The sequence below is a fragment of the Aspergillus heteromorphus genome, assembly GCF_003184545.1.
Source record: "Aspergillus heteromorphus CBS 117.55 chromosome Unknown BO70scaffold_6, whole genome shotgun sequence".
Classification (NCBI taxonomy): domain Eukaryota; kingdom Fungi; phylum Ascomycota; class Eurotiomycetes; order Eurotiales; family Aspergillaceae; genus Aspergillus; species Aspergillus heteromorphus.
The window spans coordinates 554,288-568,697 of record NW_020290411.1 but is presented as its reverse complement, the minus strand read 5'-3'; the positions used below and the strand labels follow the sequence as shown (position 1 = coordinate 568,697).

Genomic DNA, 14,410 nt, shown 5'->3' with positions numbered 1-14,410 from the left:
GAAGAGAAGGGGGAGATGAAGGGGAAACTAGATGTCGGAGCGGGGTATTTCTATAGCTCAGATTATGAATGACTGAGCTCTGTTGAAGAATTGCTCTACGATAATGGCCTACGTTACTTGAGGTGGGATGCGGGCCAAGCAAACGGGCGTGGGAACCGAGTAAATGTGGCTTGCTGGCATACAACTGTTTTCCATGACCATCAATGAAGGAGGTCAATCCAGAGAGAGACAAAGCTTTAATTCATGACAAGAAAATGAGCGGTCAGGGCTTGCCTGTTACTTTCATGAAGAAACAGCAATACATACTCTGGAACACTGCCTGCTGTGCAACCCTCGAGTTACCCGGGTCGCAGATACTTAGTTTCAGACAAATACCTGGGAACAAAATGGTGACAAGACAGGCAAACAAACCAGAAATAGAAACTAAATTAAAAGAACAAACGGAAAAGATGACGAGGTAGTTAGCAGTCAGCTTTCGTGCGGGCTATCATTTCCACATAGACCTTGCATGGATCGGTGAACATTTCCCCCGCGGAAAGCTCTCTATACCGCGGTGGCCCCTTGAGGTCCTCTTCGATACAAAGCTCCATATAACGACGAGCCGGCGGTTTGATATCATCACAGTTGGGCAGAAGCGTGTTCTCCACCCCCATCTTCCGGCAATACGCGGGATACCCTGCAATCGAGTTGAGATCAGCTGTCCAAACGGACAGCAACCGGTTACTAAGTTTTCTAATATTCCGCAGCGTTATCTGGAACATGGCCTCGACAAACCGCGGCAGCGTGGGGATTTTGACAGGATAAGAACTCTCCCGCCAACGTCCACCCAGAAAGATCTTGTCTTCAGGCAACCGAGGGTCTGTCACAAGCATGTAGTTTGGGTCATCAGGGGCCGGCGGCCCTACCAAAGAACATCCGACTTTCTGTACAGTTGCAATCTGTCGGCCCCAAGGTCGCCATCGTGGGGCAAATGGAAGTGGTAAGCCGAGAAGAAGGATTCCCATGTGCGAGTGAGATCGTCTATCAGCCTTTTGCAACTTGGCCCTTGCTCACAGACCAAAAACCCATTGGAGCACAGGGCCTCGCATGCCCTTTCCATCAGGTCGTCCGCGATCACCCAGCAGGAGTGCTATACCGATTGGCTCGTGTTTAAATTTGGGGGCACGAGAGAGAGAGAGAGAGAGACATACCTGTGGCCAACTATCAATTGCATATGTTCTCAACAACCATTCGCGTACAAGAACACTAGGCACACCGGCCTCGTCGAGTATACGGGCAACCTCTTCGTGAAACCCAGCAAGGATGGTCATTTTGAAAGGGCAATAGCAACGGCAATCGAAGGGCGTTTATCTGTATCAGAGTATCGTTTATGTCTTGTGCAGCTGAGTATGATTCTATCTCAGCAATGACAGCAAGCCAGTGTTCGCCTTTTATACTGATCTCTGGGGCCGCCTGGAGTGGGAGGCATTTTCCTCCTGCCCTCTGACCTGTTTTACCACTTCACGTCTGATACCCACTCCTGGTTAGCACTATGCTCCAATGAGAATCTTCAAATTAATGGGGGGGTTCGACCTGAGCGGAGTAAGTCCACCAATCCACCAGACGTGCATCTTCAAGTTCGACTGAGAGTTTGGTTCGATATCACTGTCTTCCTCCGGCACTGTTCTACCTGACATGGAAGAACATATCTGTGCTAGAGAAGCTTGATTTCCCTCAATTTGTATAGATTACCTTCCTTTGCTACCCCTCCGCTATTCTTCTTCTTCGACGGTGGTGGTTGTTCCGCGGATCACGACAATCGCCTTTGTGTGAATGGTAAAAGCCTTCCGCCGCATAGGCTGGTACCGTACCTATAATAGAAAAGTGAGAAATCGAGTGAATACATTGAAAATCATAGCTAGACACCTCTCACTCTACACTCACTGAACACGCTACCACCCTGCCATTCACCGGTTAGGGCTGGATGACTCAGCCACATCACATGATGTAGACTATCACGTGCCCCCACCGCCCAGCGGATCTTCTTCGTCTTCTTTTCGCAACCCCCCCCGCTTCCTCCACGCAAACACCTCCTGTCTTTCAAGTTTGAAGGCCCTGCCCTTCCCGATTCTCCCAGGGACTTTCTCCTCCCGATGGGTGCATCCATAGACTCCGCCCTGGACAGTGGACGCTGTCGAGATCGCTGACCATGGCACCGGCACCGGCACCTCCGAGCGGGTCGGCCGCCTACAAGAAGAAAGATGGCACCCTGACCATAGCTCAGGACCGCCTATCGATCTCTTGGATCCCCGCGGCTGGCGGCGCCGCTGGGACGATCACCCTCCCAGTGGCTCAGATTACCAGTACGTTGGTGCCTGCTGGCTTCTCCCGCGTGGGACGGTACTGACGACGACCGCACCAGATTTGCAACAGACCCCCGCGAGTAGCCCGAAAGTGATGCTGAAGATCTTCGTCCTCCCTCCGAACGCCCCGGCCACTTCCCCCGAACCCTACGTCTTCTCCTTCACGGCCGGAGCGACCGCGCGCCCCGAGGCCGACGCCATTCGAGATGCGCTCAGTGCCGCCATCCAGTCTACAAAGACCCCCAGTGCCCCCGTGCAGGACGGCGTGTCCCCCGCCATGGCGATAGCGAATGCGGTATCATCGGCCGGGAAGCTGAAGAACCCGTGGGACGACGACAAACGGCTGCAGGGGGACGTGGAGCTGCAGCAGTCGCTGCTCAAGTCGAATCCGACCCTGCAGCGCATGTTCATGGAGTCGTTACACACCAAGCCGGATACGCTGTCCGCTGGGCAGTTCATGACGCAGTTCTGGTCCACCCGACTTCATCTGCTGCGCGCACACGCAATCGAGCGGTCGCAGACGCGCGGGTCCTACAATGTGCTGTCGACGCTGAAGCCGCGGGTGGAGGAGAGTGTGACCAAGTTGAACATCAGCAAGGAGCAGATCCAGTTGATCTTTAACCAGCACCCGCTCGTCAAACGCGTGTACGACGAGAACGTGCCCAAGCTCAGCGAGCAGCAGTTCTGGTCTCGGTTCTTCCAGAGTCGACTGTTCAAAAAACTGCGCGGAGAGCGTCTCTCCGACACGGACCCCACCGATGCGGTGCTCGACAAGTACCTCAAGGCAGATGAATCCGGGAATCTCCCGCGCGATTCGCACGTTCCACACTTTTTGGATTTGGCCGGAAACGAGGTGAACAACAGCCAGCGGCAAGGCAACCGCCCCGACGTCGACATGCGTCCGTCCTCTGTGGAGAAGGTGCCGATCATCCGCACACTGAACAGCCTCAGCGAGAAGATCATGGCGAACGTCGCGCCAGCTGACGGAGAGACGCACACTCCCGTGGGCGAGGACGACGAAACGTACAACGAGCTACAGCTGCGCGATCTGCGTGGCGATGAGGAGCACAGCCGCATCCTTCTCCACGTGAAGGATCAGAGCCGCTTTTTCTCATCGCAAGCCAAATCGGCCGACGACGAACAGAGCAAGCTCTTCGCCCAGCAAGATCCCGAGAAGATCCTGCGGGATCTGCGCGGGGACCTGGGACGGAATCTACCACCGGGCGGAACCGCGCCGCTGGGGAAGCTGGTAGAGCCGGAGGAAGACGAGGACGACGAACACAGGCACGACGACGAAGTTGGCTCCAGGACCAGTCTGAAACGCGCATCGACGCAGATCCTCGAAGCGATCCGGGACCGTCGCGCCCAGACCGATGCATCTTCCAACACGGGCACATACGGACTGACGTCTGCGCTATATGACCGACTGACGCTGACGCATGCGACGACGACGGAGTTTTTACATCAATTTTGGCAGGCCTTTTTATCTGGTAATCCGGATCGTGCGGGGGAGGTGGCATCTCTGGTCGAATCGCTCAACCGAGCGAGGGAGCGCATCAGGGCGGTGGCGCAGGACGCAGAGGCGGAACGGCAGGTAGAGGTGGACCGGCTCAAGCGGCATGCGCGCGAGGTGCTGGAGGCGACGAAGAAAAGGCTCCGGATCAACCTGGACAGCGTGGCTGGGGGGGAGCAGGCCGTCAATCGCTTGCTTGGGCCGACGATCCGGGCGCTGGAGACGGCGCTGGAGAAGTATAATCAGGCGTTGGCGGAGGAAATGAAGGAGGCGTCGGCGATTGTATGATAGAATAGACTAATGGGTGTATCAGTAATGACTTGCTTCGTGCTACTCTAGCGTGGCTTGTATTGTAGTCTGTACAGCTTGGTTTCGCTATTAGCATGATGGCTATCAAAATATAGCTATTAGCCTGCATAGCTCGTAGCTTGTACATTATGGGGATTGTATAGCTAGCTACTAGCTTCCAGCTGTATAGTGGATAGCTTGGGGTATAGCTTGTATAGCTTGTAGCTGAGCAATCGGCATGCCGAGCCCTCCGCTTCGCCCGCGACCTCGGCCCGCTTGGCGCGACGTGGCACCCTCTTCTCCTCTCCTCTTCTCCTCTTCTCTTCTCCTCACTTCTCCTCTCCTCATACCACACCTCAGCTCACCACCACACACACACGACCACGCAACCCAACAACCAAACGAATCCATGTCCTAACCCTACCCGAGCGCCTCCACCACCCCAGCTCACCTGCCAACCCCAAGACCGCGCGACATCGAAACACAGAAAGAGAGGGACAGAAAGGGAAAGGAAGAGAGAGACAGAGAGAGAGAGAGAGAGAGAGAGAGAGAGAGAGACAGAGAGAGAGAGAGAGAGAGAGACAGAGAGAGAAATAGAGAGACAGAAAGAGAGAGACAGAAAGAGAATGCTCACCTCCGGCCTGACCAACGCGCCCATCTCCAAAACCCTCCTCATCTACACGATCGCCTCGTCGATCGCGCTCGCCATCCTCGACCTGAAACACCTGACGTCGATCCACGTTGTCCCGCACATCTGGCAGTATGGCCAGTTCTGGCGCATCCTGGTGTGGCAGGTCGCGGGGTTTGCGAATTCCACGGAGGCGCTGTTCGCGGCCATGTTGGCGTATCATTTGAGGGTTGTCGAGAGGGGGTGGGGGGGGAGGAAGTTTGCCGTATGTTTATTTTTTTTTTCTATCTTTCTTTCCTTTCGTGTTATTTTCGTTTTATTTTGGAATTGGTGGGGTCTTATCCGCTGGGGTTTATACGGGGTGTTATACTGCGACAAGAAAGAGAAAGAGAGAGAAAGAGAGAGAGAGAGAAAGAATGCTAACGAGTGACTGGATACGACGAAATGATAGACCTTTCTCCTAACAACCCTTCCCTACACGACCCTCCTCCCGCCCCTCATCCTCATCCTCGTCCTGAAGCCCCTCTCCCTAGGCACAATCAACTATCTGCCGTCGGGGCCCGTGGCGACGATCTTTGCGCTGTTGGCGCAGTATCATGCTTCTGTGCCGCGGACGTTTACTTATCGTGTTTCGACTTCGACGAGCGCACCCACCTCTACTACGATCACATCTGCAGCCACTGCGGCCACGGCTACAGCTACAGATACACCTTCTACATCCACATCCACATCCACCGCAGCTACGACAACCCCATCCCCCTCCCAATCCCAATCTGCCACCCCCTCCCCCTTCCACTCTGCCCAACAACCAAAACCAACCTCATCCACATCCCTCACCCTCCTCCTCTCCGACAAATCAACAACCTACCTCGTCGCCGCGCAGCTCGCCCTCTCGCAGTTCCCGGGGATGTTACTCCCCGCCGCGGTGGGGTGGTGCGTAGGCTGGGCGTGGCGGATGGAGGTGCTTCCGCTGCCGGGGCTGGGAGGGACGTGGCGTGTGCCGGCTTGGGTGGTGGGGGAGAAGGAGAGGGGTGGGAATAGTAATGGTAATGGTAATGGGGGTGCGGGTGGGGCAGAGGGCAGGTATGAGGATTTGAGGAGACGGTTGGAGGGGGAGGCTGTTGCCGCGAGGGGGGCGAGTCAGAGTGGTGCGGACGTTGGGGGTGGCAGTGGGATGGCGGGGAGGATGAGGAGGGGGGGTGGGTAGGTAGGTCGGTACTATACATAGGTCGGTAGATTTGGTTGTTTTGCGGGCGTGCGTTTTGGGCTTGTAGGATATGATAGGATAGGATAGGATGGAGACTGGATTGGAATGAATGTGTTTCATCTTTATGCCTGTTTCTGGATATATCTACTTATGGAGGGATGGGTTGTAGCCTATTGGCTGATGGGTAGAGTAGGGTAGTATGGATATGGATTATAGGAGTATAGTCTATGCTTGCGTACAGAGCATGGTGTGTATGTACTATCTGTATATATGGTACGATTAGACATGGAGACATGCCGTTGCTGTAAGGTCCATCCATGATCTCCTTTCCCTCGAATAGTAGATAGCAATCATACACAATAAAGAAAAGAACTAGATATACCGATCCCCGAACAAGCAGACAGAACGTACGACTAAGCTCTCAACAATATATAAATAAAGATGAGACATCCATCCATCCATTCATATAACCTAATATTAATAACCTTAATTATACTATACTTTCTTCTTCCCACATCCAACAACCATCACCCATGGAGCATGGCCCATGGAGCATCATCCATCCATCCATCCATCCATCCACTTCCCCGGCCACAAAAAGAAAATCACCAGCCAACCAGCCCTATAACAGCCGAACTACCCCCCCCCCCCAAAAAAAAAAAGAACAAGAAAAAAACAAAAAAAAAAGAAATGTCCCCGGGGAGGTTCGAACTCCCGGCCTTGGGATATCCAAGAAGTTGCGACTTCCTAGTCATACGAATGAAGAACATATGAGACCCACGTGATAACCAACTACACCACAGAGACATTTGTTGATGTGGGGGGGTGACTGGATTTGCATTCTATAGTAGATGAGGTACGGATAGGGCATGATGATATGATATACCCGTATATCTAGTACCCCCATCACATAACTACTAGTTAGTAGTTACCCACTACTATACATCTACTACCTCATTTATACATTCCCACCATGTATCATGTGTCATAAGTACTATAGTATATATAATAAGTACTTAATATTACTGAACTAAACTATCATGATGATAAGAGTCATTATATACTGTGTCTATATCTATATCTATATCTACCTCGGCTATTATATTATATTATATTATATTATTATGGCTATTATATTATGCTACTTTAAGTTCGTGGTTATGTTGTATAGTAATAGATAGTTTGCACGAGGATGGATAGTGGATATTGGATATTGGATATTGGATAATGATAATAATAATAAATATACCAGACGTGTCTAGGGTGTATGTTATGCGTCATTGTCATAGACACTCTGTCCTGCTAAGTTTGAATCTAAAAATCATCGGAAGTAGAGAGTAACATAGAATCAAATAAAATAAACCCGGTAGGAGAAAAAGCTCGCCCATCTATACTCCGTAGTGTATATGTATGTATGTACACATCTGCCAGCACCAGCACGATCACATCCATTTACCAGTAATAACTCCCTCGTATTTCCTATTCCACTATCCCATCCATCTATCCATCTCCATCCCCACCCAATCTACACAGCAATAACCAATGTAGTGAGGAATCACCGCCCACTCCGACTCCGCCGCATACTCTCCTTACACTCATTACAATACCATTTAACTGCACAAATCATTAGCACACCATCTTACCACGCCACCCCCCTCCTCATCAAACAAAAGAAAAGAAAAAAAACTCACCATTCTTCCCAGGCGGTTTATTCAACCCCACACAGGACAAATGGAACCACTCGCGGGGACACGCATCATTATCGCACGCGACCATCTCCCCGAAACTAATCTCATTGCAATAGCAATACCTCGGCTCGCCGTCCTCATCCTCATCATCGCCCTCATGGAGAGACTCGTCTTCCTCCGACGCGGCGCGCGCGGGCGGCGGCACGGCGGGCACGCTGCCGTTCTTCTTGTGGGAGCGTTTGGCGGGCGCGGGATCGGTGCTCCGGGTGGGACGGGTGCGGGGGCGGGTTCGGAGAAGGGGGCCAGCACGGGGGTGGAGGTTTTGGAGGAGCGGCCTTTAGGGTTGGGGGGTGGGTTGGAGATGGGGGGTGCGGGGGTTTCTCGGGGCTCGATGGACGGGGCGGGTTTGCTGCCTTCGGGGTCTTCGCGTTCGCGTTTGGTGGGGGGGAGAAGGGGCGCTGGGGGTTTGGTGCTGATTTCCGGGGGGTTGTTGGTCTTCGACGGTGGGTCGTTGGGTTTCGAGGTTGGAGGTGGGAGGGGGTTCGGTTTTGGAGGTTGGCGTTTCTTTGATGGCGGCTTTGAGGTCGGTGGTTTTGCCTGTAGGATGTGGTTAGAAAGGTGATGGTTGGGGAGGGCGCATGACGTACTGTTGCTGGCGACACGGTTCGATGCCGAAGACGAGGGCCGTTGGCGGTTGCTGTTTGCGGGCCCAGAGCCCTGCTGAGTTCGAGATGACGGGGGTCGCACCGCTCCAGGGCCAGGACTGGCGGCACTCCGTGGGACGGTGGCCGCAGTGACGACAGGCGACGGGGCCAGAACGGGTGAGTCCACTGCAGCGGCATTCGTCGTGTTCCTATACAATATCAGCATAAAAAAAACCAACAAGACACCCCATATAACCCAGATAGCCTCCCAAATAATCAGACAGACAGAGACGTACCTCTTCCTCGCCGCAGCATTTGCATTCGGCGCGCGCGACCTCTTCTTCGTGGCATCGGCATCCTTCGAGACAGCCCTCCCCGAAGCTCCAGCGCCAGCACCACTAGCGGAGCGTTCCATCGCGGCGCCGGCATCCCCAACCGGGGGCCGTTCAACCTTGCGGCGCTTGGCCTGCCCCGACGCCGCACCACCCTGCCCATGCGCACCACCAGCACCACTCCCCCCAGCACCACCCTGCTCCCCGCGGCAGCAGCAGCAGCAGCAGCCGCCGCCGCCGCCCCACGAGCCTTCCCACCCTGGCCCTTCCTCGCAGCCCCAGCCGTAGCAGCACGAACATCATCCAAATCCGAATCGGCATGCGGCCTGCGTCGCCTCGCCATAACAGCCTCGCGGCGGGCCTCACTCCTCGACGCGACCTCCGCCTCATGGATCGCATGCACGAGATCCTTCGTCGACGCGGCCTCGCGTCTCGGCCTTTCAGCGGTGGTCGTCTTCGCGACATTGCGATTCGAGTAGGCCCAGTGGGTGAGACTGCCCAGACGGGCCTCATCGCTGATCTCGCCGGCGATGAACGGGAAGATGGTGTCGAGGCGGGTGAGCTGGCGGTCCAGCTCGTCGTTGGCGTTGGAGATGACGTGGTTCTTCTCGTCCGCGGTCATCATCAGGTCTGAGAGGGTGTGGCGGACGCGGTCGAAGAGGGAGCGGCGGGTCTTGCTTTCGGGGGTTTCGGGGGGTTGCGTGAGGTCCTATTATTCCGATAGCGTGAGCTGGTCATTCTTTTCTTCTCTTTCTTTCTTCCTTGCTCCCTCCTCCCTCCCCTTCTCTCTTTTCTCTTTCCTCACCCACCCCACCCCACCCCACCCCCCTCCCCAATCCATTTCAAAGGGGGGAAAAAAAAGAAAAAAAAAAAAAGAAAAAAGAAAAACCCACCTCCGGCAAAAGATCCTCCCTCACCGCACCCGCAATAACCGGCGCCGGATTCCCCGGAAACGGCACGGGCCTACTCTCCGACGCGGCCTGCAGCAGCAAGAGCAGATTATCCTCGAGGGCCCAGGCCTTGGCATCGACTTCCTTGAGGAGGGAGTTATGGCGACGGAATTCCCTCGGGAGGGCGGTGATGGCGTCCGTGAAATGCGTGAGGGCCGGGTAGAAGCCGTGGGCGACGGGGGTGGCAGACGCCGGGTCGTTGGAGGCATGGCCGTGGCCGTAGGCGAAGGACGAGCGGCCGACGGTGCGCGAGGTGCGCGAGGGGTTTGTTCGCGTCTGGCGCGTGGATTGGCGGGCGGTTTGGGGATGGGGTTGGGGTTGGGGTTGGCTTTGGCCTTGCCCGTGGGGGAGGGCTGAGGTGGTGGTTGACATGGTGTGGTGTGGTGGGTGATTCAGGTTGATGGGGAGGGAGAAAGAAAGAAAGAAAGAAAGGAAGGAAGAAGACAGACTGGCAGACAGGCAGACTGGCTGCAGGCTGCAGGCTGGCTGAGAGCCGATGCCGACAGACTCAATCGCAATCGGGGAACACAGAGAGAGAGAGACAGGCTGCTCGATGGGTTGGGTGGACGACGAGGCGCAGAAGAATGAATGGATGGGGGTGAAGTTGGAGCGTCGAGGCGGCCGTGCGGAGAAAGACCGGCCCATCAGGTGATTGGTGCCTGGGCCCGCAGGCAGGCTTTTCGCTGACTCAGACTCGGATCCTTAGTTATGACGTATGCCATACAACGGGGATTTTGAACATTTTCGGGGGACATCAAAATGGAGATGCTCATGATACTCGGTTAATCAATCATGAACAAACATATTACTTCAGTTCCACTCCGACTCCCACTCCCCAGACTCCCGGCTGGGACATTCCTACGACGTAGTATATAGTATAGTATAATTCTAACCCGAACTGAAATAATCAATAGTCTTCCAACAAATCTTAATTTACACGAGTGCACAAGCACATGCAATGCAGGTAGGTAGGTATATATGGCGGAGGCAGAGGCAAAGGTGGAGGCAGAGATGGAAGAGATATATAGCCAACAGAGACCAAGACCAGGACCAGGACCAGGACCAGGACCAGGACCAAATTCAAGACCAAGACCAAAGTAAACCACGCATGACTGTATCGGCATTGTACACTATGCTTAGACAAAGAAAAATCATACAAAAGAAGAGCAGACCGGACGACCGGAATGAAACGAGTAGACGCTAGCTCCCAAACCCAACCAACGACCTAACCACAACCACAATCACAACCAAGACGATTCAACGCGATTACTCGCCCTTAAGACGGTCCTGGTGCACGGTGAAGGCGTCCTCCAGGAACTCCTGCTCCTCCTTCAAGTGGACGGACTTGAGACCGGTGGCGACGGAGGCGCTGGGGGCGCGACCGGCGTACAGCACGTGGCGGCGGTTGTGGTGCTCGGTGGCGTTGAGCAGGGTCTCGATGCGGGGCTGGGTGTAGCTCCAGGCGCCGGCGTTCAGGGGCTCCTCCTGGGCCCACACGATGTTGCGGGCGTTGGGGTAGCTGTCCAGGTTCTCCTTCAGCTGGGCCCAGGGGAAGGGGTGCAGCTGCTCGACACGGGTGATGGCCGTGTTGCGGATGTTGTTGGTCTCACGGTGCTTCAGCAGGGCGGCGTACACCTGGCCCGAGCACAGGATGACACGCTCGATCTTCTCGGGCTCGTCGATCTCCTTGCCGTGGGCATCATCGGGGATGATCCAGCGGAAGTGGGAGTCGCCGGTGAAGTTCTCAATGTCGGAGCGAGCGATCGGGTGACGCAGGAGAGACTTGGAGAAGAAGAGCACCAGGGCTGGGATGGTTAGCAAGCATACAGGCACTAAAAAGAGACATCAGACTTACGCTTGCGGAACTGGCGGTGGATCTGGCGACGCAGGATGTGGAACAGGTTGGCGGGATCCGTCATGCAGGCGATCTGCATGTTGCAGTCCTGGTGCTGGCGGTCGAGCTTGTCGCCGGAGGGGAAGAGGCGGGGCTCCTCGTTACAGAGCTGCAGCCAACGCTCCATTCTGCCGGAGGAGTGCTCGGGACCCTGGCCATCGTAACCGTGGGGCAGGGACACGACCAGGCCGGAACGCTGCAGCCACTTCGACTCACCGGCAGCGATGAACTGATCGATGATGCACTGCGCGTTGTTGGCGAAGTCACCGAACTGGGCCTCCCACATGACAAGAGCGTTGGGGGAGGTCAGGGAGTAGCCGTATTCGAAACCGAGACTGTTGAAGGTAGGTTAGCCCAATACACTTTGACACGGGGACGAACAACGTACGCTCCGAATTCGCTCAGGGAGGAGTTGGAGATGACAAAGCTGCCCTGCTTCTCCGAGATGTTCTGGAGGGGAGTGTAGGTGGCCTCGTTCTCCTGGTCGTGCAGAACGGCGTGGCGCTGAGAGAAGGTACCACGCTCGACGTCCTGACCGGAGATACGCACGTGGTAGCCCTCGTTGACGAGGGAACCGAAGGCAAGAGCCTCGGCGGTCGCCCAGTCGATGTTCTTGCCCTCGTCGACAGACTTCTTGCGGTTGGACAAGATACGCTTGAGGTTGCGGTGGAGGGTGAAGCCGTCCGGACCGCCGCTGATCTTGTCACCAACGTGCTGGAGGAGAGGACCGTCCACGCCAGTGGGGAGGTGAGGCAGAACCTCGTTGGCCAGCTCCTTGGGGGTCTTGAAGCCGTTCCAGGCGGAGGTCAGCCACTCCTTGCTGGTGGGCTGGTAGTCCTTGCTGCGGTCGAAGCTGTCGTTCAGCATGCCCCAGACCCACTTCTTGTGCTCGTCGATGTCCTCCTTGGTGAAGGAGCCCTCCTCGATCAGCTTGGCGACGTACGTGTCGAGCTGGCTCTTCTGCGCGGCAATGCGCTTGTACATCAGAGGCTGAGTGAACGAGGGCTGATCGGTCTCATTGTGACCCTGCTTACGGTAGCAGACGATGTCGATGACAACGTCGGTCTTGAACTCGGCGCGCCAGTCGGCAGCGACCTGGCAGACGTAGTTGACCGCCTCGACGTCGTCCGCGTTGACGTGGAAGACAGGGGCGTCAATGGACTTGGCAATGTCGGAGCAGTAAGGGGTGGAGCGCGAGTAGCGGGGGTCGGTGGTGAAACCGATCTGGTTGTTGACGATGATGTGGATGGTACCGCCGGTGGAGTAGGCGGGGAGCGAGTGGAAGCCCATGGTCTCGTAGACGACACCTTGGCCGGCGAAGGCGGCATCACCGTGCAGCAGGACACCCATGGCCGAGTTGAACTCGGTCTCGTCCTTGTTGTAGTGCTGGATGGAGCGGGTCTTGCCGAGCACGACGGGGTCCTCGGCCTCCAAGTGGGAGGGGTTGGCGACCAGAGAGAGCTGGACGCGCTTGCCCGAGGGGGTCGGGCGCTCGAAGTTCATACCCAGGTGGTACTTGACGTCACCGGAACCCTCGTCGGAGGGCTCGGTGGAGCCGGCGAACTCGCTGAAGATGGACTCGTTGGGCTTGCGGACGACGTTGGAGAGGACGTTCAGACGACCACGGTGGGGCATACCGATGACGATGTCCTTGATGCCGTAGTCGACACTGCGGTCGATCAGGGCCTTCATACCGGGCACCAGGGTCTCACAACCCTCCAGACCGAAACGCTTGTCGTTGGGGAACTTGGTGGCCAGGAAGGACTCGAAGCTGTGAGACCAGATCAGGCGGTCGAGGATGCGGCGCTTGTCGTCGACGGAGTACTTGTAGGGCTCGGGGATCTCGAAGCGGTCGCGGATCCAGTCGCAAGGCTTGCGGTCGGGGATGTGGATGTACTCCACACCGTAGGAGCCGCAGTAGATCTTCTCGCAGGTGGCAATGATCTCGCGCAGGGACATCTTCTTGCGCTCCTCGGTGGCGAAGCGGGGGAGGATACCGGGTCCGAGGGTGAACTCCTCGTCCAGATCGCGCTCGGTGAAGCCGTAGTGGTCGAGCTCGAGCTCCTTGGGCTTGTTGTAGCCGAACGCCTCGGCCTCGCCGCGGATGCCCAGGGGGTCGATCTTGGCCTTGTGGTGGCCACGAGCCTGGTAGGCGCGAACCAGGAGCTGCACCTTCAGGTGATTCGTGACGTCGGTCCCGGCCGCGAACGACAGACCCGCACCAGGCATCTCCTGGGGGACACCGCCAGTGGGGGTGGGGACGAGGGTGGGAGGGGGCTGGAAGGCCTGGGAGACGGGCATCTTGCCATCCTCCATGTTCTTGAAATACGTCTGCCACGAGATGTGGACGCTGGAGGGATCCTTCTTCCAGGCGAGGTACATCTCGTCGATGTAGTTGGCGGTGTTGCCCGAGAGGAACGAGTCATTGGCGTCCTAGAGTCGTGGGAAGCGCGACAGTCAGTAGGGGCTCTTCCCAGGTCGGGGGTTCTGCGCGAGGGAGCTTACCACACCCGTGCCCTCCGCGGACGAGGCATAGCGCTTGCTGTTGGACAGGCGATCGACGATGGCGAGAGGGCGTCTGGTGGTCAGACCCAGTTTTGAGGAGCGGGCAGAGGCAGCTCTGGCGGTAGAAGTGAGGGAGAGAGACCTCCGGCAGGCGGAGCAGGCAGGACCGCGCAGCATGCCGCCGCTGGTCGCCTTGATGGCGGTGGTACGAAACATGGCGGGAAATTTTCCAGAAGCGTAACACGAGCTTAAGAAGAGTGGCACGAGGGATGCGAGAGTCGCAATGAGATTATCACGAGAAATAAAAAAAAAACTATATGGGTGTTGTGAGCGGGCGTCCAGGCGGCGCGGCAGTTTGAAGCTGCGGGATTTTTCAGACAGACGGATGAAGGGAACACGCACGGGGTAATGGGAGGGGA

At 56.2% G+C, this 14,410-nt stretch overlaps 5 protein-coding genes and 1 non-coding gene across 6 annotated transcripts; 2 read left to right on the top strand and 4 right to left on the bottom strand.

The window, feature by feature from the left end:
- Nucleotides 1-461: 461 nt before the first annotated feature.
- On the bottom strand, nt 462-1,310 carry BO70DRAFT_351064 (uncharacterized protein; the record flags this gene model as incomplete). The annotated part of the gene is made up of 3 exons (XM_025541725.1): nt 462-859; nt 1,054-1,129; nt 1,191-1,310. The coding sequence occupies 3 exons, from the start codon at nt 1,308-1,310 to the stop codon at nt 462-464; spliced, it is 594 nt and encodes a 197-aa protein (XP_025401449.1).
- A 759-nt stretch (nt 1,311-2,069) lies between these two features.
- On the top strand, nt 2,070-4,170 carry BO70DRAFT_360174 (RNA polymerase II transcription factor subunit 1). The gene has a single exon (XM_025542716.1). It carries the CDS (start codon nt 2,437-2,439, stop codon nt 4,141-4,143), a length of 1,707 nt encoding a protein of 568 aa, XP_025401448.1. The 5' UTR covers nt 2,070-2,436; the 3' UTR covers nt 4,144-4,170.
- A 441-nt stretch (nt 4,171-4,611) lies between these two features.
- On the top strand, nt 4,612-5,978 carry dscB (the record flags this gene model as incomplete). Its single annotated transcript, XM_025540926.1, has 2 exons — nt 4,612-5,036; nt 5,223-5,978. The coding sequence occupies exons 1-2, from the start codon at nt 4,770-4,772 to the stop codon at nt 5,976-5,978; spliced, it is 1,023 nt and encodes a 340-aa protein (XP_025401447.1). The 5' UTR covers nt 4,612-4,769.
- Nucleotides 5,979-6,669: 691 nt separating this feature from the next.
- BO70DRAFT_t97 lies at nt 6,670-6,785 on the bottom strand. Its single transcript has one exon. It is a non-coding gene; the product is annotated as a tRNA-Met (tRNA).
- A 748-nt stretch (nt 6,786-7,533) lies between these two features.
- Nucleotides 7,534-9,964, bottom strand: BO70DRAFT_394449 (putative PHD finger domain protein (Ing1); the record flags this gene model as incomplete). The annotated part of the gene is made up of 7 exons (XM_025546463.1): nt 7,534-7,592; nt 7,670-7,892; nt 7,940-8,263; nt 8,327-8,519; nt 8,607-8,839; nt 8,941-9,351; nt 9,536-9,964. 7 exons carry the CDS (start codon nt 9,962-9,964, stop codon nt 7,534-7,536), a joined length of 1,872 nt encoding a protein of 623 aa, XP_025401446.1.
- A 520-nt stretch (nt 9,965-10,484) lies between these two features.
- kgd1 (alpha-ketoglutarate dehydrogenase KGD1) lies at nt 10,485-14,305 on the bottom strand. The gene is made up of 4 exons (XM_025542715.1): nt 13,992-14,305; nt 11,875-13,919; nt 11,448-11,821; nt 10,485-11,397 (listed from the first exon to the last, which is right to left on the bottom strand). The coding sequence occupies exons 1-4, from the start codon at nt 14,205-14,207 to the stop codon at nt 10,859-10,861; spliced, it is 3,174 nt and encodes a 1,057-aa protein (XP_025401445.1). The 5' UTR covers nt 14,208-14,305; the 3' UTR covers nt 10,485-10,858.
- Nucleotides 14,306-14,410: the final 105 nt, after the last annotated feature.

Bases quoted from the DNA above. Each gene is read 5' to 3' on its own strand.
- BO70DRAFT_360174 (XM_025542716.1), top strand. From the start codon at position 2,437: ATGCTGAAGATCTTCGTCCTCCCTCCGAACGCCCCGGCCACTTCCCCC.
- kgd1 (XM_025542715.1), bottom strand. From the start codon at position 14,207: ATGTTTCGTACCACCGCCATCAAGGCGACCAGCGGCGGCATGCTGCGC. The intron at 13,920-13,991 runs GTAAGCTCCCTC...CCACGACTCTAG, and splicing joins CCGCGGAGGGCACGGGTGTG to GACGCCAATGACTCGTTCCT. The intron at 11,822-11,874 runs GTACGTTGTTCG...TACCTTCAACAG, and splicing joins TCCCTGAGCGAATTCGGAGC to TCTCGGTTTCGAATACGGCT.